The 22,262-nt window shown below is 47.9% G+C and overlaps 1 protein-coding gene across 12 annotated transcripts in view; it reads left to right on the forward strand.

The window, feature by feature from the left end:
* PRKAG2 (protein kinase AMP-activated non-catalytic subunit gamma 2) overlaps positions 1 to 22,262 on the forward strand; it is a 268,736-nt gene that overhangs the window by 209,634 nt on the left and 36,840 nt on the right. For 8 of the 12 annotated variants that reach the window (XM_041753785.1, XM_041753791.1, XM_041753789.1 and 5 more), the window contains 2 exons: positions 566 to 635; positions 17,637 to 17,743. In XM_041753785.1, the coding sequence (XP_041609719.1) occupies positions 566 to 635; positions 17,637 to 17,743 (177 nt within the window). The remainder of the gene's footprint in view (positions 1 to 565; positions 636 to 17,636; positions 17,744 to 22,262) is intronic. The other 4 variants (XM_041753786.1, XM_041753790.1, XM_041753797.1 and 1 more) reach the window with 2 other exon arrangements.

Genomic DNA, 22,262 nt, shown 5'->3' on the forward strand with positions numbered 1-22,262 from the left:
GGCCGGGCGAGGACGGGAAACCGGCCTCCGCTAATGGCCGCCCGGCGACCGGGGCGGGAAGCAGGGCCGCGGCCGGAGGGGGGCGCCCCGGCCGCCGTGGCGCGGGCCGGCCGCGGGCTCCTCGGGGTCCCCTTCCCACGCTTCCTCCTCGCCGGTCCGTACCAAAGCCGCCGGGGGCCGGGGGGGGCGCGGACCGACCCACTCGGGGAGGGGCGGCAGGTTAGGCCGCGGCCCGCACCACCTGCGGCCCCCCGGGCGGGGGCGGCGGCGGGGGCGGGGCGGCGGGGGCGGGCCGGGCCGCACCGCCCTCCGGGTTCCGCTCCGTTCCCTGCCGGCGGGCGGGGCCGCGCCGCCCCGGCCCCTCCGCCCCAGGCCCCTCCCCGCGGCGGCCCCGCGCGGCCCCGCCCGCCCCCGCCGCCCCCGCCGCCCCCGCCGCCCGCACCCCCGCGCGCCCGCGCCCCGCGCGCCCCCGCCCGCGGCCCCGCCCGCACCCCCGCGCCCCCGCCCGCGCGGCCGGGACGAGCGCCGCCGAGCGCATGCTGATCCCTGTCCTCCTCCTCCTCAGGCGGCGCTGGCGGCGGCCCCGGGACCCGCGGAAGCCGGCATGCTGGAGAAATTCGAGTTGGAAGAAGAAGGTGAGTGCCCCCGCCGGAGCGCGCCCCGTGTCGCCGCCGAGGGCCCGGGGCGCGGGGGCCGCGGGGGCCGCGGGGTTCACGCCCGGAGGCTGAGCGGCCCCCGCTGCCGAGCGCGGCCGGGGATGCGGGCGCCGGGCCGGCTCGGGGGACGTGTGCGCGGGGCCCGCGGGGCCGCTCGGGGCGGGAGGGGCGGGAGGGGCGGGAGGGGAGCCCCGGCAGCCGGCCGCCCGCACCGAGGGGCGGCCCTTTTGTCCTCAGCAGCCCAAGTCGAGGCAGAGCAAGGTGTCATGCAGCCTGATTGTGTGATGCCGCCGCTCCCGGAGAGGTAACCCCGAATTGTGTTGACGGCCCCACCTCTAAATAACGCAGAGGGGTCCCTTATCTGGGTGTCCGAAAATACCACCGGCAGGGTGTGTCTGCTGGTTAACAGGGAAAGTTAAATAGGAAAACCAGAAGCGGCTTAGAGCCTCGGTGTGGAGTTCAGGTGACCCTGTCACTCCATCGTTTCTGTCGCCTCGTCTCCGTTCGGTTTTCCTTTCTCTTGCCCTGTGTTCTTCTTACTTGTCTGGATCCTGTTTGGAAGCTGTTAGATTGGGGGGGGGGGGGGGGGGCGAGCTTGTTCTCTGGCAAAATTAATATTTTAAAACGGAATACGATGAGCGATCACCTGGATCTTATTTTGAAACTGTTAAAATTGGAAGGAGATAAGCTTGTTTTTGGGCAAAATCCATATATAAGATGAAATAGGATGAGCGCAAAGCTGAAAAACAACTTCCTACAAGAGGCTTGACAATTTGAGGAATTTATTTTAAAAGAACTCCACACTGCCTGGCGCACTTGCGTTATTTACTTGGGGACTTCTCTTTTTCCAGAGTATTGATAGAATGAAGCTCCCGGAACAAAGAATTTGCCATGTGGATGCTGTGCCCTGTGCCAACTTTACTTTAATCCTTGCGTTCACTTACAGTCAGGCAATCACTTAAATATGCATACACAGCCAATATGAGAATGTTAACCAGACGGTATTAGGCCAGTACCTGCATTTATTTTGTTTTACATTTCCTGCAGCACTTCACAAACATGTTAGCTAGAAGATCATGCATGTGAAGTAATTATCATTAAAAGTCTGCATCTGTATTTATGATTAGCCACCAGTTACTGGTTACATTTCAGAATCTTACTGGGACTTAATTTGCATTTTATTCTACTGAAAAATAATCCGGTATCTTAAATCGAATCCACCCCATTACTCATCAGTTCCGTGTCGCAGGTCATGTTTTGACCACTCTCCACAGAGCAGTATGGTGTGCCTCCCTTTCCACTGAGACTTTGAATATCGGGGGATCTTCTTCTTCTCTGAGATCAGAAACGATGAGAATCTGTTGCATTTTAACTTTTTGCAGACTCACGTGGGGGCAGGAGGAAGGTGGAGGTCGGACTCGTGAGAGAGGCACCCACAATTATGGTTAAGCATGCAGTCCCAGCTTCGCATCTTAGCTGCATTCCTTATGTAGCCCTGTGACTTGGACAAGTTCCTGAACAACTCTTTGCCTCACTCTCCCTGTTTACAAGATGAAGCTAATACCAAGGTGTTTTGAAGATTAAATGAGATAATTTGTGTAGAGTGGTGTTTAGTACGGTGTATAAACCCTAAGTACTGTGGAAATCTTAGTTACTATTATTTTTTAAGTGCTCTTAACCTATTTTACTGAATTCATTGACTTTTTAAGGCTTTTATTGATGAACCTTAACAGAGATTGTTCTCAACATGGATTTGTTGAAGGGTTTTTGTTACTTGAGATTTATTGGTTTAATTATGTGGTGTTTCTCAAAGCAGATCCGCAAGCCTTGTTTCTTTTGCATTGTGTCTGTCAACGTAATGAACATGAAGTTTTAAACCTAAGCATCTAAGAAAGGGGATTTCCTGTTTTCTCTCATCTATTTTTATCTATATTGCTGTCATTACTTTAAAGTATGCGGAATCCCACAAATAACCATGTCAAACTTTTCTAGATTCTTAAGGAGGCAGAATGTTAAGCACTTGCTTGGAAGCCGTTAGCAGAGCTGGAAGAAATAGTGTTGGTGTGGTGTATAAAATGCTGCTTTGTTTCTTTTGAACTTTATATTGCTTATTCATCCATGGTATGGAAAAACTGAATATCCTGAATCTTAAAATTTATTTGGGAGTTAGGGGGGAGTCCTAACAGTTTAAGGCATTACACCTTTAAATATCCTGTGAACTGATGTGTTAGCAGCCTACATAATAGATAGCTGTTGAATAGATCCTCATTAAATCTTTAAATTTCCTTCTCATCCAGTTAATGTTGTAATGTGCACCTTGCGCTCTGGACACATTGCTTAGAGAGAGATACGTTTGGTATATGCAGACATAAAGGATGACTAATATTTTGGTTACCAAGTATTTTTCTATTTCCTAATCAATTATAATGGATACTATATTTGTTAGAAACAGTCTGGAGGCACTGGTGAAGTTGGAATCATCCCTTAAAACATCATTTGCTTCTGGAAAGGGAGAAAAAGCTGTACCACGACCCACCGTCCCTGGTCAGGGTCATCTGCCTGGGTTCTGACACCAACAGCCTGGGTTCTGCTGCCAATGCTTCTTACCCTTCCACTCTGACAGAGGAACCACTCCTTTAGGGGAAGATCTTTACCACCGTCTCCCACGTATATGTAGGATGAGTGTGTGCTTCTCTTTATCGGCAGCCTCACCACCTCCTCCCAGCCATACATGCCAGTGATCAGAGAGCTCTGTGTGCCAGAAGTCACTGGAGATCTTTTTTTTAAGAGGCAGATACTAATTCTGTGGGTTTGAGGTGGGACCTGAGGGTCTGTATTTCTGCCAAGCTACCAGGTGCTGCTGCTTCATAGACCCCTCCATGAATAACAAGGCTCTGGAACGGAGCAAACTTCTTCTGTAAAGGGCCACATGGTCTCTGTGTCACGACTACTCAGCTTGCCCGAGTAGCAGCGAGGCAGAAAGCCACTGAAGGCCACACTCAACCCAACAGGCGATGCTCCACTGAAACTTTATTTAAAAAACGGGCCAGATTTGGCTCCCAGGGGTAGTTTGCCAGACCCCTGCTCTGTATGCCTTGCGCGCCCGGTCATAGCACGGGCAAGACCTCCTTTTCCTCTGGCTCCATCCTACCAGTGATGCGGCCCAGCCCTACCAGATCCTACCCACTTTTTGAGGCCATCCCCAAATCCCTTCTATGCCTTTATCACGATTCATCTTACCGTTCTTCGTGCCTGAGATGGCTGGCACATGGCAAGTGCTCAGCAGTGTTGGGAATTGTGAGGACAGCATCTCCACACTTGGGGGAATGTTGCGAGGCCTCCGTGATTCCGTGGATGCACAGTGATGAGAACAGTGCCTCACCCATAGCAGCCACCATATGTGTTTGCTTTTCAAATTTTTTATTCATGTGTCCGTTAGATTTGTGTTTGTTTTTATCAGGATGAGCAGTCATGAACTTATTTAATGGCAGGACCAAGCACAAGTACCGCGTAGGGACCTGAACACCACCGTGAAGTAGATGCCTTCTGAAGTAGATGAGTTCCAGCCTTTCACTCACAATTAGTGAATCTGTAATTCTGGCACCACTTCAAGAATTTTACAGCCCCTTGGAGCTATCTGTGTTATCTCCCAGCTTCCCTCTTATCCCGTCAGCTGTCACGGACTCTTCACTTATTTCGGGTTTTTAGTGACTTGTTGTGGATGCCTCACCCCACTAAACTGGCTCGGCAGCTGGCTTCTCCCCTCTTCCCTCGCTGCCTGACTCCTCCCTGGTCCCAGACCATCCTTGCTGTCCTCAATGCCCTTCTTCACCTTCACAGCATTGTCCAAGGTGTAATTTTTCCAGAACTCACCTCCAACTCATTTTTCTAGCAAGGCTGGTCAACCGGGTCTACACTGATCAAAAATATATAAGAATTAAGGGCCTCCTTTTTTTTTTTTTTTTAGGAGGGAAAGTATTATTTTTCCAGTCAAGAATCTCAGAACTTTAGGCCTACTTTGGTAATGAAGGTGCTGCATCCTTAGGTAATCCACAGTCTCTTGGGTTTTTGCTTGCTGTGAGTTTTCTATCTAAAACAAGGCCTGACACTTGGTGAACTTGAACTTTTCCTTCTAATTAAAAAAATGTGGCCTAAAGCAACCAGCAGCCACTCTGTAAACTAACAGAACCAAAAATGCGTGCCCACCCAAACTCACTCATTCTTAACTGGGGAAGCAAAGTGAACAAAGACTGGTTTTTGTCAGGGGACAGAAGTTTTTGATATAACAGCTTTATAACAGGTTTGTGGCTCTTAATGGGCCACAGTCCATGAATGAATACACAATGTGTCTGTGGCTTTAAAGTTTCATGGGGGTGGGACAGTTAGGGGGAGAATGTATGAGAAGTTTCAGAGGTGGATTGGCTAGTGAAAAAAAGTTTGAGAAACACTGCTCCGACATCAGGAAGAATTATACATCTGTGTTTTGTGGTGACCTGTCAGACACCCCCTCATCACCTGGCCTTACGGCCACCCGCTCAATGAGGCTCAGCTGAGTCCACTGGGTTGGCTGCTGGCGCTCCTGTGAGGAGTGCTGACCTCTGGTGGTAGAGATGCTTGGGGAACCGCCTTGCACTCACCCCTTGGCTGCTCGCCCGTAATGATAAGATTATTGTAGATTATTGGAAGGCTCTGATGATCATTTGAACTCTGCCCTTTCCTACTGAGCTTACATATTCATCTTCAACAGGAGATTCTCTCTTAATAATAGTAGTAGTCACAATTTTATGAAACATTTACAATTAACATTTTTGTTCTGCAGCTAGCCCCATATTTAAAGACTTGCCGTATTTAATAGATTTGGGGTATTTGTTTTAATGTCTCTGAAGTCAGGCTATAGCTTGACGTTTAATGGTATATCTTAGATTTGATGAGACAAAGTAGTCATCTCGTAGGCTGGGGAGGTTTTATTACCTGAAATGGAAAGATCCACTACTTGAAATACAGAGGAGAGTCCAGAAGACCCAGGGACATTCGAAAGAGGGGCCTGCCTCCAGGCTTCACAAGTAACTGGAAAGTCATTATTCTGGCCCTCTCCATGATGGATGGATCTCCTTGACCTTCCCTCTCAAGACAGACTCTACCTGCTCCTGGGTGGTGCTCTGCTCTGACCCCACCACTCTGGGGACCACAGTACAGACCCTCGACCCATCCTGCAGCTCTGTGTGGGCAGCAGTCCCTGAAGATACTATGTAGCATCTCTGTAACTTTAAATGTCACCTGTGGGTTTTAAAGTGGGAAAACCTGATATAAATTTTGGGACTTTACTTAGAAAGAAGTGGAAGATTTTTTAATATCCCTTTTTTGTGGTTCTCCTAACCGAGATGTGTGTGAAGCATATCAAGCACTGTTGCAAGTGTTCACATTTATTGAATCTTCACATCAGCCTTGAGAGGTAAATATTTTTTATCATCCCTGTTTTATAGAGGAAGAAATGAAGACAGTAAGAGGTGCAGTAAATTACCTCGAGGACGTATCTGGGAAGGTGGAGAACCCAGTTTCAAACACATCCTGTGCCCTGAGCCTGTGTGTATAACCAGCACGAAATCATCTTGTATTTAGAAATCCTTTCCGTTCACCCACCTCCTATACAGTTACCAGCCCGTTTCCACTGAGGGGGTTGTCAGTGGCTGCATCATGCAGACTCTGGGGGGACACCTGTCACGGCTCTTCTTACTTTGAAGAGGTGACAGTCCGCAGAGCCGGCCTCTGCCCCCGTGCCCCACTCTGCACCCTCATGGACCCATATCTACGCAGTCCATTTTATCTCCCTGATGGCTCTTACTCTTCTTTCTTGAGCCCTGGACGTTGAAGTTGCTCATGGCCCTACCTGGGGCCTCCTCGCCCCCACATGTCACCGCCTCACTGGCTGCCATTGCCTTAGTGACCCCAGGGCCTGCTGCCCAGTGTTTTAATGCCGTGCACTTAGCACAATGTGTTGTGACTGGCAATGGCCAGATGCACACCCCAGCGTCTCCCCGAGGACCCGGTCACCTGCCTGACCGGCTGATGGCCCATGTGCTTCAGCCTCTAGCACCACCTCCTAATCGCCAGCCGGATTCAGTGAGTGGCAGCACATCTGCCCAACTGTGCTTGTGTTAACAAGCATGATGTTCTGGCTCGCTCGCCCTCTCACCGTTGCCACTGTCACTGGTCCCATTGCCCGAGGCCAGTGGTCCGAGTGCCGCTTCCACACAGGCTTACCCACTGCTGTTGGAGGGATTACATGACGCACATACTGATCTGTCGCTCCCGTGCTTGAAAGCCTTCGGTGACTCTCCCTCGCCTTTAGGCTGGGGTCCCAAATTTCCGGACCTGCTGTCTGCCCTCTCCTGGCGCCCTCCTCTGCCCCCCTGTTTGTGTCTCCCCCGCCTGTCCTCAGCCACCCTGCCTAGTTCCTCTGCCTAGTTCCTCGGCGCTGCTGGGCGTCTCCCGGGGCTGTGCTTCCTCTCCTCCTGGCCACCTGCTAGTTCCCTTCAGATCTCAGCCCAAGTGTCACTTCCCTGGGGAAGCCTTTCCCAAAGCCCCAGGCAGGACTTCCTATGTTCTCTCTTGATGGGGCTGTTAGGGAGTAATGCTAAGTGCATTGTGTTTGTCACTGACTTGTCCGCTCAGTGAGGATGGGCACTAAGAACTTATGTTTGCCATGGTTTCAAAGATGCTATGATGAATGAAGCTTCATTTTCAGTAAATATTTGCTCTGTGTGCAAACATATGTATACACGCCTGTGTGTGTGTGTATGTACACACACGTATATATATTTTGAAGGTTTTTAACTTTTACTCTGGCACCTAAGCTTAGCGTATTTCAAGTAGTTAGAGTTATTTCTTATAAAGAAACAAGGCATTTCTGTGAAAGACGAAACCCATTTGCTGGGTGAATGTGTATCAATCACAGAGCAGTTGCAGGTGGGGTGTGTGGGGAGGATGATGACTTGTGGGGGCCCTCCCAGGGGTGCAGAAACCCTCCCCCTGGACATGGAGGCAGAGCGCACAGCGGCTGAACGACTGCTGGACGGCAGAAGTGGGTGGAAATGGGGTGGCTCGCTTACGTAATCTGGTAACCGAGGAAAACATCTTCTAGATCTTTCTTTTGTGGCTGGGATTGCACTGGCAGTGATGTCAGGGAAAAAGCAGCCTAGCTTATCTCTGATAATCAAAGGACGGGGGAGTCCATTTGCTGGAGGAAACTAATTTGGGGACCTTTTGGTTAAATTTTTGTCACTTTTTAATCTGTTTCATGTGCCACTTCTGCCCCCCACTGTGAGCTATTTCCTGTGAATCTGAGTTTATGTAACTACCTGGTTCATGGTCGTATGTTGGTCATTTGTAACCAGCAGTAAGCTGCCACTGTCCTTAGTTTATAGATCACATGCTATGTTTTTCTATGAACTGTTTCATCATTCCATTACGGCCTCGTCTGGCACACACACATCCACATTGTCTCATGCTTCTTTACACCCTGTGTTTGGCGCTCACTTTTCGCACATACTTCTCTAGCTTTAGAGCACATGTATGGTGTACCCCCCGCCCCACCTTGAGTTGCATATGTAATCAGTGTCATAGTTGCCAAGAGCTTGGGTCAGAGCCAGCTTGAAGACCCGTTCCTTCCACCCAAAAGCTGCGGGACTTCAGGCAGGTTATTTCAAGCTGCAGTTTCTCCATCTATAACTGGGACATCTAGCAGCACCTAGCTAATAGGATTATATGAGGATTAAGTAACGCAAGTGTAGCATTGACTACCGCACCTGCTGAGCAGGACAGTCTCTGCAGGTACAGCCCTGTGATGAAGGTCCAAGAAGGACCGAAGAGGCAGCTGGGCAGGAATTTAAAGATTAAAGTCACCATTAGCATGTCACCTGGAGCCAGTGGTTCCTTCGGCCACACTTTTAGGACCCGTGACCTCAGACGTTTCCCCGAATGAGCACTGTGTGTGATCAGGTTGGCGTTTGTTTATGCCCATCCCTCACTCACCCTGCAAGAAAGATGGTGTTACCCCATTTTATGAATGAAGAAATGCAAGCTGAGGGCATTAATTAGTTTGCCTGAGGTCACCCAGAAAGTGGTAGCAGTTATAATCTAGGCTTGGTCTAGCTCTGCCCTGTTCTTCCTTCTATGCTCTGTACCTGGAGTCCCCATGGGAGGAGAGTGGCCCACCGCACCACAGGAAAGCCCCAGAAGCCAGTGAACCTATAGAGGGATCTTCTGTGAGTGCCTCATTCTGCAGATGATGTGCCATGTTGGAGGTAGCTGGGGGGATCCACTGTATTGCTAAACCCCGGAGATGTTTATGTTTTCATGGACAAATATCTCAGCACTGGCCAACTGGTAATGGGTCACTATGGGTTAGAACAGCATTGTGTCCGAATCTCAGACTGCAGCACGCTGCGGGGGCTCTGGTGAAGCTGCAGCTCACCTGATGAGATTGACTGAACTGGGCCGCCACACTTGTGACTCAAGATGATTTGCTAAATATATTCATTTATCTCTTTTCCCTTCTAAAATCCTACTGAAATGACAGCCGTCAATGAAATGGCATGCAAAAAGTCGTCCCGCTCAGCAAAACTCAAAGTGTGGTTCTTGGAAAAGACCCAGAAAGTGGGTCAAGTGATGAGTGAAAATGCAAAGCTTCTGAAATCAGAGGGGTCCTTAATTAAAAATGCAAAGATTGGGCAGCTCAGGTGGCTCAGCGGTTAAGCGCCGCCTTCTGCCCAGGGCCTTATCCTGGAGACCCAGGATCGAGTCCTGCCTCGGGCTCCCTGCATGGAGCCTGCTTCTTCCTTTGCCTGTGTCTCTGCCTCTCTCTCTGTGTGTCTCTCATGAATAAATAAATAAAATCTTTTAAAAAATAAAATGAAATAATATAAAATAAATAAAAAATTTAAAAATGCAAAGATTTAGGAAATAGCATTAAAAGAAACTTGAGTATACCAAACTGTATCAATAAATTTAAAACTCAATCATAAAAGAAATTTAAAATTAGTTGAATTGTACACTTTAAATAGGTGAATGGCATGGAATAATAACCAAGCTGTTTAAAAAAAAAAAAAGCAGGTAATGAAAAGTCCTCGGCTTCCTTCTGCCCTGCAAAAGAGGCCCGGTGTTCAGCCTGTCGATGGGTGTGTTCTGTAAAGCCTTCAAGGAACAGTTTGTGTGTAGGTTGTTTACACAATTTTAGAAAAAGATGATGGGTTCGCAGCTCATTCTGGAATGCTAGCTTGATCCTGACATCCAAACCAGAGGATGGCACACAAATTAGAAAACAAATGATTAAGTTGAAAACATGGGCAGAGCCCCTGCATCAACATCAGCAGAAGGACCCCCAGGTTGCACAGTGACCAACCTACATGCTGTTCTGGGAATGCAAGAAGACTGCAGTTTATTAAGAAATCATCAAGGAATTAACATCTGCAAGTTAAAGGAACGAGGGCCCTGGTCATCTCTGTAGATATCGAAATAGCAGTCGATCAAGGTCAACGTATATTTCTATAACAAAATCTTTAAGCCAAAGGAAGAAAAAAAACGTCTTTAAGTTGCTGGAAACCTACTTGCAGAAGCCCCTGGGCAGCTGTGAGGGGGTAGCTGGCACTGTCCCTGCCAGGGAGGCCCCACCCTGTGGACCAGGGGCCCAGGGGCTTGAGCCTCACCCTGCTTCAATGGCCTGTGTCCTAAGGGAACATTGGCTAGGGTGGACGCTTCAATCGTGTGGTCCCAGAATTCTACGCGAAGCTGTTTTAAAATGAATGGGAATCACATGTAATTGCAAGGTCACAGCTTTGTGACGTCCCTTAGGCATTTATTGCAGCCAGTTTTGAGCTGAGAAGATTGTGTGCCTTTACCTACCCACACTTCTTTGCTACTGAGTCTTTGATTGCCCTTCCTGGGAAAGCCAGTGCGCTTCCCTTTTGGTGGGTGGGGATTCTGTGCCAGAACACGCAAAACCAAATGTAAAAAGCATAGAGAGAAAAAAATCTAACACACTTCATTTATCTGGCTGCCTCTTAACAAAAACAAGATCCTAGTTCTTGGAAAACACCAATAAGTGGGTAAACCTTATACCTGTAGAATTATATTTAAGTATTGACTTTGTTAACATTCGTGCTTCTAAGCACTTTAGGAAAACTTCTGTGAGTTTGGGCTTTCCTGTGAAAAGTTCTATGTTCCCGTTTTTGCTTATTTCTTGCTCAACTGTTTTAAGTGGTTTTGTAAAAAATAAATAAATAAATAAAAGACATCATACGTATATAGAAAACGTGTTTCAAAATGTAAAGAATAAAAATATTTTTAAAAAACTAAATTGACGTTCATAGATCGTTCAATGAAATGTCTGTGTATTAAGTTAAAATTATGAGGATTGGAAATAAGGAGTAGGACAAAATTTTGGTTTCTGGGGTTTTAAGTGAAGTTTGAGGTGATGTGTGGATTTTGTTTTAAAATGTCTTCATCCTGGGGCGCCTGCGTGGTACAGTCTGTTAAACATCCAACGCTTGTTTTTGGCTCAAGTGGTGATCTTGGGGTCATAAGATCAAGCCCTACCTGGGGCTCTGCGCTCAGTGTGGAGTCTGCTTAAGATTCTCTCCCTCTCCTCTGTCCCTCCTGCTTGTGTGCTCTCGCTCTCTCTCTAAAATCAATCTCATTTTAAAAAATGCTTGCACACTCCGCTCTTTGAGACGTGAGTTGGGTCTGTTGCTCTGGCCTGTGATGACTTAAGAGCAGTGTTCAGTCGTGGTAAATGAAGGAGGCAACATGTGGGGTGGAGCCGGGTGTATGTTGCTGGCCATGGCCGAGCAGAGCCTCTTCTCAGTGGTGGCTAGACAGTAAGTGGCATGAGAAGCCGGCCCCCGAGGAGAGGCCACTGGTCCCTTTGAGGGTCCCACCCTTCCCTCGGTCCTAGAAGCCCCCAGTCCCCACAGTAATAAAGTCTGAACTGGCTGGCGGTTTTCGTTTGCCAGGGAGGATGCCCACAGCTGAGTTATGACAGCAGAGCAACAGAAGCAGTCAGTCTCCCGTACGGGCTTGAATTACGTCCCCCAACTTGAAATCAGTCAAGCAGTTTGCAGGGACACTGGCCCAGCACAGGCAGGATGAACCCTAGCAGGTGCTACAGTTGTGACACATGCTTCAGGAATCAGGAGGTCACTGGAACCAGCCCCTGCTCCTTTCTCTCCTGTCCCCACCAGTGAGCCATCTGCGAGCCACTCCCAGCCAGCCTTCCAGCACCTTCCACCTGCCACCTCATCCTGCCATTTTTTAGACTAATTATCAGTGACAGTCTGTCCTTGGTTTTCATACAGTGAAGGCTAGAAATACCAAAGATTCACACCGTCTTAGAATTCATTCTTTTACAAATTCTTCTAAATTAAAATTCTGTGTAAATAGATTATATAAAAAATGATTTATGACTTTAGTGATTATCTCTGAAATGTGAATTCATCAAGTTGTTTTGCTGTATTTTCAGGTTTTAATATATACAATAGTGTGAACATTTTAATGTCTTCTGCAGTGGTATTCAACTCCGTTATATTTTTTTGTCCAAGAGAATTCGGAAATAGTTTCAATATAAAATATGCTGGCAAACACTTTCAGAGCTTTAGATTAATGATGTTGTGCTTTAAAAAAAAAAATTACATGGGGCCATTACATAGATGTATTCTTTCTATGACCAAAAAAATGTCCATTTTCAATTCTTCAGTCTTACAAGGGTCTATAAACTTTCTTTACTGATCACTGAATCTAGACTCACCAGTATTTTAAACATGGGCCTCTGTTACAGTTTTTCTCTGGAAGGACAGACACACACAGTACAGGAATCCCGGACTCCTACTCGGCCCTCTGCATTTTCCTTACAAGCCTTTCGTTGACCTGCCTGCTACTCAGCAGGTGTGAGCTCGTGCCAGCACCTTCGAGGAGTGTGGGGGTTGGGAGCCTGGCCAGTGCCTCAGGAGGCTGTCATCTAAAAGGAAAGCAGACCCATAACTTTGGTGCAAGGCACACGATGACTCCGGACCTGAATTACTCCCGAAGCACGAGTGGCAATGCCAAAATGAGCAGTTACTTCTGACTTGAAGACCCCTCAGGAAACTGTCCGGGCCTTTGAACTCAGTTCAGAGGCTGCATCAGTTTTCCGAGGCCACCATCGCCAAGTCCCACAGACATGGGAGCTTCGAACAGCAAAACTGGATTCCAGGTGATGGTGGCAGTCCCCTCCTCTGAGGGGCGTCTGTGTGCCCTGCCTCTCTCTCTTAGCTTCTGGAGCCGCATCCCCGGCGGCGTCACTTAGCCTCTGCCTCGTCATGTCATCCCGTGGCCTCCTCCTCTCTCTGGGTCTCGTCTTCTCTGTGTCATAAGATCAGAGGTCTTTGGATTTAGGGCCCGGCCTAATCCAGCCTGATCTCATCCCAAGATCCTGTGATTACATCTGTAAAGACCCTTATTCCAAATAAAGTCTCCTTCTGACCTTCCAGCTGGGCACGTATTTTGGGGAGCCACTCTTCTGCTAAGAAAAGGCAGGTGAGGTTCCAGAAGCCGGTGGGGGACTGGAAAGTGCTCTCTTAGAAGAGGGAACAGCAGGAGCAGAGCAGAGGCGGAAACCCAGGGAGCACATTCCCAAAGTTGAACTTCCCAAACTTCAAAAACTCCTCTGAAAAGGAAGTCTCCATGCAATCTCAGAGTGGACGACTCGGGAGGCGGGTAGGAGAGGAGGCCAGGAGGGCAGGTGGGGTGTGGTCAGATCCTCTCTGAGGGAAATGCTGGCTTCCATGCATCCCCACCTAGGGTATAGGATTGTTCGCATTAAAACTTAGATGCTGCATTTTTCGGATTCTTTTGCTGACCTTCACAAATGAGACACTTCGGACATATACTTTCTACTTCCCAATAGTGCTTGTTAGCAGTTGTCTCAACCAGCGGTGGGTTCGCATGTTGTTGGAGGGGTGGTGAGATTTCACTGCCTGTGTCATGCTCTCTAATTATGCTTCTGTCCAGCGACATAAAACAAGAACAAGAATGGAACACTGATAATATCTTAACCTCAGTTACCCTTTGAATAGGGGGAGTCTGAACTTCTTGTGTTCTCAGGAATTTTAATAACACATTCCAAACAACCTGTTATTGTTGAATGGTTTTGGGGTTTGGTTTTTTTTTTCTTTTTTTGTTTTTAGCTTAACTCCACGTTATTATTTTCTATTTCATTGCATATCATTCTGCAGTTGTAATTTGAGACTTCATCATAGGGAAAATAATACAGATGGTGCCACATACAATCAGAAAGCCGATACTCAGTATAGGGAAGCCATGACAATTGATAATATTTCACTTTATTTTCCTAACTTAAAATACTAATACTTTTGTGATTGACGTTGTCTTCTTACTACAGTAATCATCTCTCTCCTTATTACAGACCAAAATAAATTTTATTATCATTTGTTTTATAGATTTAACATTTTGCTTTCTTTGGTCAAGTTTCTTACATTAAAAAAAAATGTTGTAGGTCCTCCTCAAACCCCACACCCCCAGTCCAGTTGTGAGGAGCATGTCAGACTTTCCAATCAACGGGCTCCTTCCCGAGTGCCTCCTGGGATTCCTCAAGACCATCAAGACAATTGGAACGTCTGGGAAACCGCCTCAGCCAAGGGGCGCCTGAGGAGCCAGGCTGAATGTTATGTGCCGTCCTGGATAAAAACTAAGGAATTCTGAATGACAAATGGACTTGTGTTAATAACTTGTTATTGTTTTCCTGGTTCGTGAGCTGTAGCAGAAGTACCATGCTAATGTAAGATGGTGGTGATAGATGTTACTCAAGACTGATGTGTGTTCAGGCAAGGACCTGAGAGAGGCCCCCTCACCCCAGCATCGCTGATTGAGGAAACTCTCCCAGAGGGGACCCCAGAGGGCCCAGCTCTCCACAGACTCCTGGCTGACATGGAGGCCCTGTGTCTGAGCAAGGAAGTCCTGGGGGGACCTACAGGAAGTCACAGCCAGGGCAGAAGGCTGTCAGAACTTGGAGTGTGCTCCCAGCCACGCACAGATCTGTCAGCCACTACAAGGGGACACCCTTGGGCTTCCTGACCCATCTTCACATAGTATTGGGTTGTAACTCAAAGTCTAAAATAAATATTGTAAATCCACACTGATACATTTAGATAATTCTAGGCAGAAGAATTTCAGATTATTTATGTAGGTGCTCTGCCCTCAACGAGGGGGAGCGTAATTCCTGACCCTTTAAGTATGGACTACACATGCTGACGTTTTTGCAAAAACTGCCACATGGAAGGAGGAGAAAGTCTCTCCACAGCAGAGAAACCTGACAGACACTGCCTGAGCCAGGTGACCCAGGTGGTAAGTCATGCTGACAGCACATTCTCTCGATATGGTGGGTTGAGATGGCACTTTACCTTGTGGCCTCCCTCCCAAAACACATGACCCCATGACTGAGATCATGAGAGAAGCATCATACAAATCCAAACTGACCAGCTTTGGGAGAACCCACACTGAAACCAGATGCAATAAAGAGTTACTGAGTTAATTAATGTAGCAGACGAGTGAAATCTTGGTCCTTCAGAGAAGTGATCGGCCCAGAAGGAGAAGAAGTAAAGCTACACAAATGGCCATGAATGAGCTATAAAGTGACAGCTGATGAGAAATACGGGTGGAGTCAGTAGTCTTCAGAGGAGGAAGTCATGAGATGTCCTTGCCTTTCTGACCCAGGGCTGGTTGTCCGCCCGTGTCCAGGGTGTCCACCTCATGTCTGCCTGTGTCTGCCCGTGTCCAGGGCTTCTGCCACGTGGCATATATCCAGGTGCCCTCATTCTCTGCCAGTGTGTGTGCTTGGAGGGCAGAGACCGTGCCTGTTGTGTTCACATTTCCGTGTCACCCCCAGGGACAGTGCCTGATAGAGCTAGCACTCCACAGGCCTCTGGCAGACGCATATGCGTGCATAAATGAAGCTGCCCAGTCTCTTGAAAGTGTTGGGGTTCTGGATATAGATTTAAATCCCACCTTAGTTCCTGAGCATATGACTTTAGGCCAGCTCCTTGGCGTCTCCTCACCTCAGTTTGCTCATATAAAGTGAAGAAGTTAAGGCATTCTCCTCCACGTTGTTACGTGAATTAAAGGAGGTATAAGGTATGAAATGCTTGGCCCAGAACGAACACTCATATTCACTTTTTTTGTGGATAATATGGCATTTGAGGCTGGGTTGAAATTGGACAAGAAAGCAAGGATGTTTAAGTTACAACAGAACGAACAAATACAAGAAAGCGAGATTAAATACAGTAGGAACTTCGCAGGGAGCTGTTTGTCTACATGTGGGAACAGGAGGCGGAGAGATGAGGAAGTTCATGGATGCCAGACCAACCCTGACTATTCCACGAGCAGGAGGGGAGATACTTGAGGAGGGAACGGGCGAGGTGGTGATTGGAACAGTAGGATTATGAATTCTAGAACCTGGAAGAATGGCCAGGATTGAAAATAAAGACATAGTTTGTCATGAAATTGGCAAGCCAGGTGGCACATACAGAGGGTTAACTGTAGCAGGACCTACAAAGAATAACGAGCCCCTTTCCATAGTTGGGAAAGTTGGTGAGCGTCATGCTATTTAATACTTACTTTGGTGATTACTAAATACAACAAAGTAATTTTTTCCCCAGATATTTCCCAGGTAATCTCCATCTTCCCAAAGTGTACAGATGGGTGTGGGCGAAGGGAAAGCTGTCCCTTGGAGGTAGTCTACTCTGTGCTCCACCTTGAAGCCACTTAGGAGTTAGGCCACCGCAGGTGGGTGTGGTGGGCGAGAACGTAGCTCTGGAATTAAGAGGCAACCAGGCTTAGATTCTGGTTCCACAGCTTCTCAGTCTCATCCTTGAGCTACAGTCTACTGCGGGAGGATTTCGTGGGGCCATGAAGAGATGGACCAAGTGTTGAAGATGGAGGAGACAGTAGTTGCAGGCCCCTTGGAAGAAGAGAACATAGCATGCAGCAGGGGACCAAGTGAAGACATTGGAGCTGGAGGCCACTGGGGTGCAGGCACTGGATAGGTGAGGTTAGGGCATTGGAGTGGCCACACCTTCAGGCTAGGGCTCATAGGCCACACCAGGAGCCTTTTTCGAAAGCCGTTCAACTGTTTCCAGCAGAGGCATTACATGATCAGATTTGCATCTGGCAAAAGCATTCTGGATGCAGTGTGGACAGCTTGGAAGCAGAAAGACCAGTTAGGAAGTTGGGGCAATCATTGGACCCAGGCCAGTGGCCCTGGAGGTAGGGAAGTGGGTGGATTAAAGAGAGATTTGTGTTAAACCCCGCAGCACCTCATGATAAACCTGTGAGGGCCAAGGAGACGATGTGACGAGGACGAAGCCTAGATTAAGCGTAGATTTCTATACCATCGGATGGATGGTGGTGCCACACAGTTCACTTATCAGTATGCTGGACCACCCTAGATCATTGCCAACTGCCCACTAACATTTACAGAGATTTAAATAACCCGTGTATTCACATGGTTACCGTTTTCAGTGCTTTGTCTCCTTGTGTGGATCCATTTTTCCATTGAGCATTTATGTAAATTACATATTTTATTATTTATAAATTATGTGTTTGTTTTTAACACAAACACATTCTTTTAGATCTGGGAGCTTTTTTGTCAATTCTTTGGTCTTTTCTATGTAAGAAAATCATATGGTCTGCCAGTAAAGACAGTTTTGCCACCTCCTTTTCCATCCATACACCTGTGTGTTTCCTTACTGTCTGGGCGAGGGCCTCCAGAGCCATGTGGAATAGAATCAGTCCGTGTGAGCACTCTTGCCTTCTCGCTCTCGCGAAGCCCGTCCCAGCATCCACTAAGTCTGCCGGCTTCTCGTACGCCCTCTCCAGCTGATGAGCAAGTCCTTGGTTGTTGCTGATATTTGCCTTTTTCTCTTTCCTTTTTAGCAGAAGACTCAGAGAGTGGTGTTTACATGCGCTTCATGAGGTCACACAAGTGTTATGACATCGTTCCCACAAGTTCAAAGCTTGTGGTCTTTGATACTACTTTACAAGTAAGTGTGCACAGTTTTCACGACCTGCTGGCATGCTGTCCAGGTGACACCAGCAGATGCTTGCTGAGCACTTTGCATATGTCAGGTGTCACGCTGAACTTTTGTCTGCATTCTCTACACCCCCACACCCCCCCACCCCCCCGTGGGAGGAATGTGCTGTCACTGTCCTCTTTCTCCAGAGAAGGAAACTCAGTTCTGGAGTCAAAGGACTTAAATCACAAAGTTAAGCCCACAAATTCTAGAATTTAGTAACTTAACCCACAGAGCTGGTGAGTAATGGGATCTGTCTTGGACATTAGAGCCTGAGCTGTATGTCTCCCTCAGTATATCCTGATCTTTTAGTTATTTAGTAGAATATATAATAAATTAATTTGAGATCGTATTGTTTAAAAAGAAAAAAATGACTAAGGTAGATGATCTGAGAAAGAACTGTATTGATCTCTTTTAGCAGAAAAAATTGAACCTGATCACTTTGGCATTAAACTTGTGCTTATTACAGCTCATTCTCTACCAATCATATATGGAAAGTCCTGAATGATATATTCACCATAACAGTCACGTTACATCCGATGTAATAAACATGTATATACACACAGGTATCTAGTGTCTCTGTACATAAATCTGTACAAAGGAGTAGCTTCACTTTTGCTCCCAAAAGCAGCCGCTGAGCCAGGAGTTCTTGGACAGTGGGTGCTTTTTTAGGGTGTGCCCCCGGGAGACCCCCTGCAGGGCCAGGGAGGACTCAGAAAGGCCCTGCCAGGGTAGAACTCAGGTGAAGGCCCACAGACCGTGGCCTCATCTGGCTTCTTGGCAGAACTGGGGTGGGGGCAGGTGCCATTCTGAGCTCACCCCAGCCTCTCAGTTCATCCTGGGAGATACATGCCCAGACTCAGCTGGCTCTGCCCCACGCTCCGGGGCCTGTCCTCACCTGTCCCCCAGCCTGGTCTGCTGTCCCTCCTGCAGCTACTCCTGTGGCCACTCAGAGGACACCTGGGCTCCCCAGGCCACTTTGCCTGCACTTGGTGTGTGCTACACAGGACTCTCGGGAACGTGAAAACAGCTTTGTTCTTGTTTAATTTTATTTTCCAGCTGTGGTGGGGTTTTTTGTTTTGTTTTTTTGTCATCATACAGAAATACAGCTGATTTCTGTAAATTGACCTTACATCCTATGACTTAGCTAAATTTACTTCAGACCAGGTAACCTTCAAGGTTTCTTCTAAACCCCTCGGATTCTCTGATTCTTTGACACAACAAGAAAGCATCCACTACAGTAATACATAGGGAACTTGACAGATAGTAACTTCAAGAAATACGGTCTTCACAACTGTAACCATAGATTTCAGCAGTAAAATAGCTAAAAATTCTCAATTCCCAAAGTAAAGAACTACTAGATCAACCCATCTCACCTTCGCTCCCATTCCCCCAAAGGCTTATCACTTTCTTAAGAGCCAGATCTCCTGACGCTAGGTTTCCCACCAATAGAAAAGTGATGGCTGGCAAGATCCATGTCTGCTTTCACTCCTACTCAGCTTTTCCCTTGCCATGGAATTGACTTCCTTCCGAATTTAAAATTTACCCGAAGTGCATGATACGTGAAAAATGTGATGTTTTGTGGGTTGTCGGAGGTCGCTGATCCAGTAATATCACTGCCTTAATTAAACAAGCTGTGCGTGCATCATCCCCTGGAAGTCCTGAATCCTGTGAGACTGTTGGCTTTGAAGGAACTAAACTTTGTTACCAGGGAAATAGGGGGCAAGGGTTATTGTGGGTAGAGCAAAGTTAAACATGCATTTGAAAGGTGTATTTTCTAGACGTAGACTGCAGTAGTCATTGATGCATCTCGAGAGTGAAGAAAGCAAGCAGAGAACACAGCATGGGGCTTCAGAGAACCAGAAACAGCCTACGTATCTCGAGATAGGTGAAATAAATCCCAGTTATAGGCATGTCATGGAATACGACTTCTTGCAGCCACTAAGAAGAACAGAAGAAATATTTGTCAAGAGTATGTTTTTAAATAAAAAAGCAAGTTGCAGAATCATACAAGTATTGTGACCACGTTATCCTGAGGGTACAAAGTGTCAGAGCCCTGACTTCTAGACGCACAGAAACCAAGAGGACTAGAAAAGACGTATGAGAAGAGGTGAATGAAAGACTCCCCAGATGAGAGGAAAGAACAGCCTTGGACGTAGCTTCAGCCTCCAGCTTCTGTCTTTGAGAGGCCAGCTCAGCCTCCTGTGCTTGGGTTCGGCAAAATTCCCATTTCTTTTTTTTTTTTTTTTTTTTTAAGATTTTATTTATTCATAAGAGACGCAGAGACAGAGACAGAGACACGGGCAGAGGGAGAAGCAGGCATGCAGGGAGCCCGATGTGGGACTCAATCCCGGGTCTCCAGGATCAGGCCCTGGGCTGAAGGCAGCGTTAAACCGCTGAGCCACCCGAGCTGCCCAAAATTCCCATTTCCTACTCAGATTAACCAAGCACCAGCCTCCATCTGTGTTCTGGCTGTCTCCCTGTCCTGACAGCGGAAACCAATTGTACCACCTGCAGTTCTGTCCACCTGGGGTCCTGTAGCCGCCCGTTTTCAGTGGGTACCACGGCTATGTCCCCACCTGGGGCCAGCCTGCCCTGAGCAGCATCTGTGAAGCCAGCCAGTTCTTTCCCCAGCAGCAGCCATCTGAAGGAGCACCCCTATAGGCATAGGAGGAACAAGAGGGGGCTCACAGGCCCCTGTGCAAGCCCTGTCCCTGAGCCACCGTTTCCACTAGCTGAGCCCTGGCTGCCACGCACACTCGGCAGTTTGCCCGACAGGCAGGGGACACCCGGGCACAGTGAGCACTCAGGCTGCAGAGTCACTCGGCATTTTGCAGTTGGTTCCAGCTCTACCAGGGCCCTATAGCCAGCCAGCAGTTGTTTCTCAGAAGGAAAGTATCTGCAAAAGAAGGTGTGGGTTTTTGCTGCTGTTGTTCTTAACCCTGGACATGTGCCATGGGCCTTCATAGAGGATCCCTGGTGTTGGTGTTGACTTTGAGGTGATAGGCCCATGTGGACAAGGAGCCTTCCCTCGCTCTGGTCACTCTGCTTATATAGACCATTCAGTGAATGTGTCAGAGTAGCCACTTTGTGGTACATGTTGCTTCCGAAAGACCTACCTAGTGATGGCTGGCTGGCAGGGTGTGTGCAGAGCAACAACTTGAATTCGCTGTTGCTAATGCTCACAGCCTCCCTTACCCTGGAAACTCCCCTTCTGATTTTCTTATATCTCACTGAGGCATCATCTGAAGTATCACTACTTCATGCCCATTGGATCCAGTCAGCACAGTGTCCTCAACGTAGCGGGCCCATGTGGCATGTGGAATGTCAAAATAAGCATCTCTGCAGATGCTCAAAGGCCGAGAGCAGGAAGGCAGCGTAGCCTCCAGGACATGGTGAGTGTCCTGTGGCAGGTCCAAGCAGACCGCTTCTGTGGATCTTCGTAAGTTGCCATGGAGAGAAAGTATGTATCCAGATGGTAGTGGCATGGCCCCCAATGTGCCACATCTGGGACAGTCACCGCAGTTGGTCACCATGCGATCAAGCTTACAGTAATGCACGTTTGGTCCAGAGATTTGGTCACAGGCCAGACAGGAAAGGTCTGGAGCCGAGAGACAGCAGCCTCCTAAGGGAATAGAGAGGGAGGGCGTGTCCCAGCCCTTCCAGAGAAGCCTGATAGTTGAGAGAAAGCTAGGATGTTGGTGCTTTCAGATTCTAAACGGTGACACCTCAGGAGTGAGGAGAGGCTCAAAAATAAACAAAACTTCCCAAGACTGAGGGGGTAGCATTAAGAATTACGTAGGCCTTCCCTCACAATGGCAAGATGACTTTTTTAGCAACACTCTACAAACTATTTTTACTAGAATGTTTATTCTAGAGTAGTTGTAGATTTCTAGAAAAGTTGTGAAGTGAGTGTGGATCTCCCAGGCACCCCACGCCCGGGTTCCCCCATTCCCGCCATCTGTCATCAGTGTGGCAAACACTGGTCACAATTCCCAAACCAATATTGACACGTAATTATCACCTAAAGCCTATAGTTCATTCAGATTTCCTGACTTTTTACCTGATTTTTCTGCCCGAGGATCCCACCTAGGTTATTCTATGACATTCGGTCATCACGTCTCTTAAGCTCTTCTTGGCTGTGGCAGTTTTTCAGACTTTCCTTATTTCTGTGGCCTTAACGGTTCTGAGGAGCATTGAGCAGGTGCTCTGTAGGATACCCCGCTGTTGGGATTTACCTGATGTTTTTCTCACCATCAGACTGGGATTATGGGTTTTAGAAGGAAGACCACAGAGATAAGGTGCCATTTCATCCCGTCACATCAAGGGTGTGTACTATTTGAGCGTCTCATCACTGTTGACCTTAACGTGGGTCACCTGGCTGAGGTGTCTTCGTCAGGTTTCTCCACTTCCATGCTGCTCTCATAGAAGGAAGTCACTGGGTGTGGGGCTGTGCTCCACCTCCTTGAGGGCACAGTGGCTACCTAAG

The sequence above is a fragment of the Vulpes lagopus genome, chromosome 4 (genome assembly GCF_018345385.1).
Source record: "Vulpes lagopus strain Blue_001 chromosome 4, ASM1834538v1, whole genome shotgun sequence".
NCBI classification, from domain to species: domain Eukaryota; kingdom Metazoa; phylum Chordata; class Mammalia; order Carnivora; family Canidae; genus Vulpes; species Vulpes lagopus.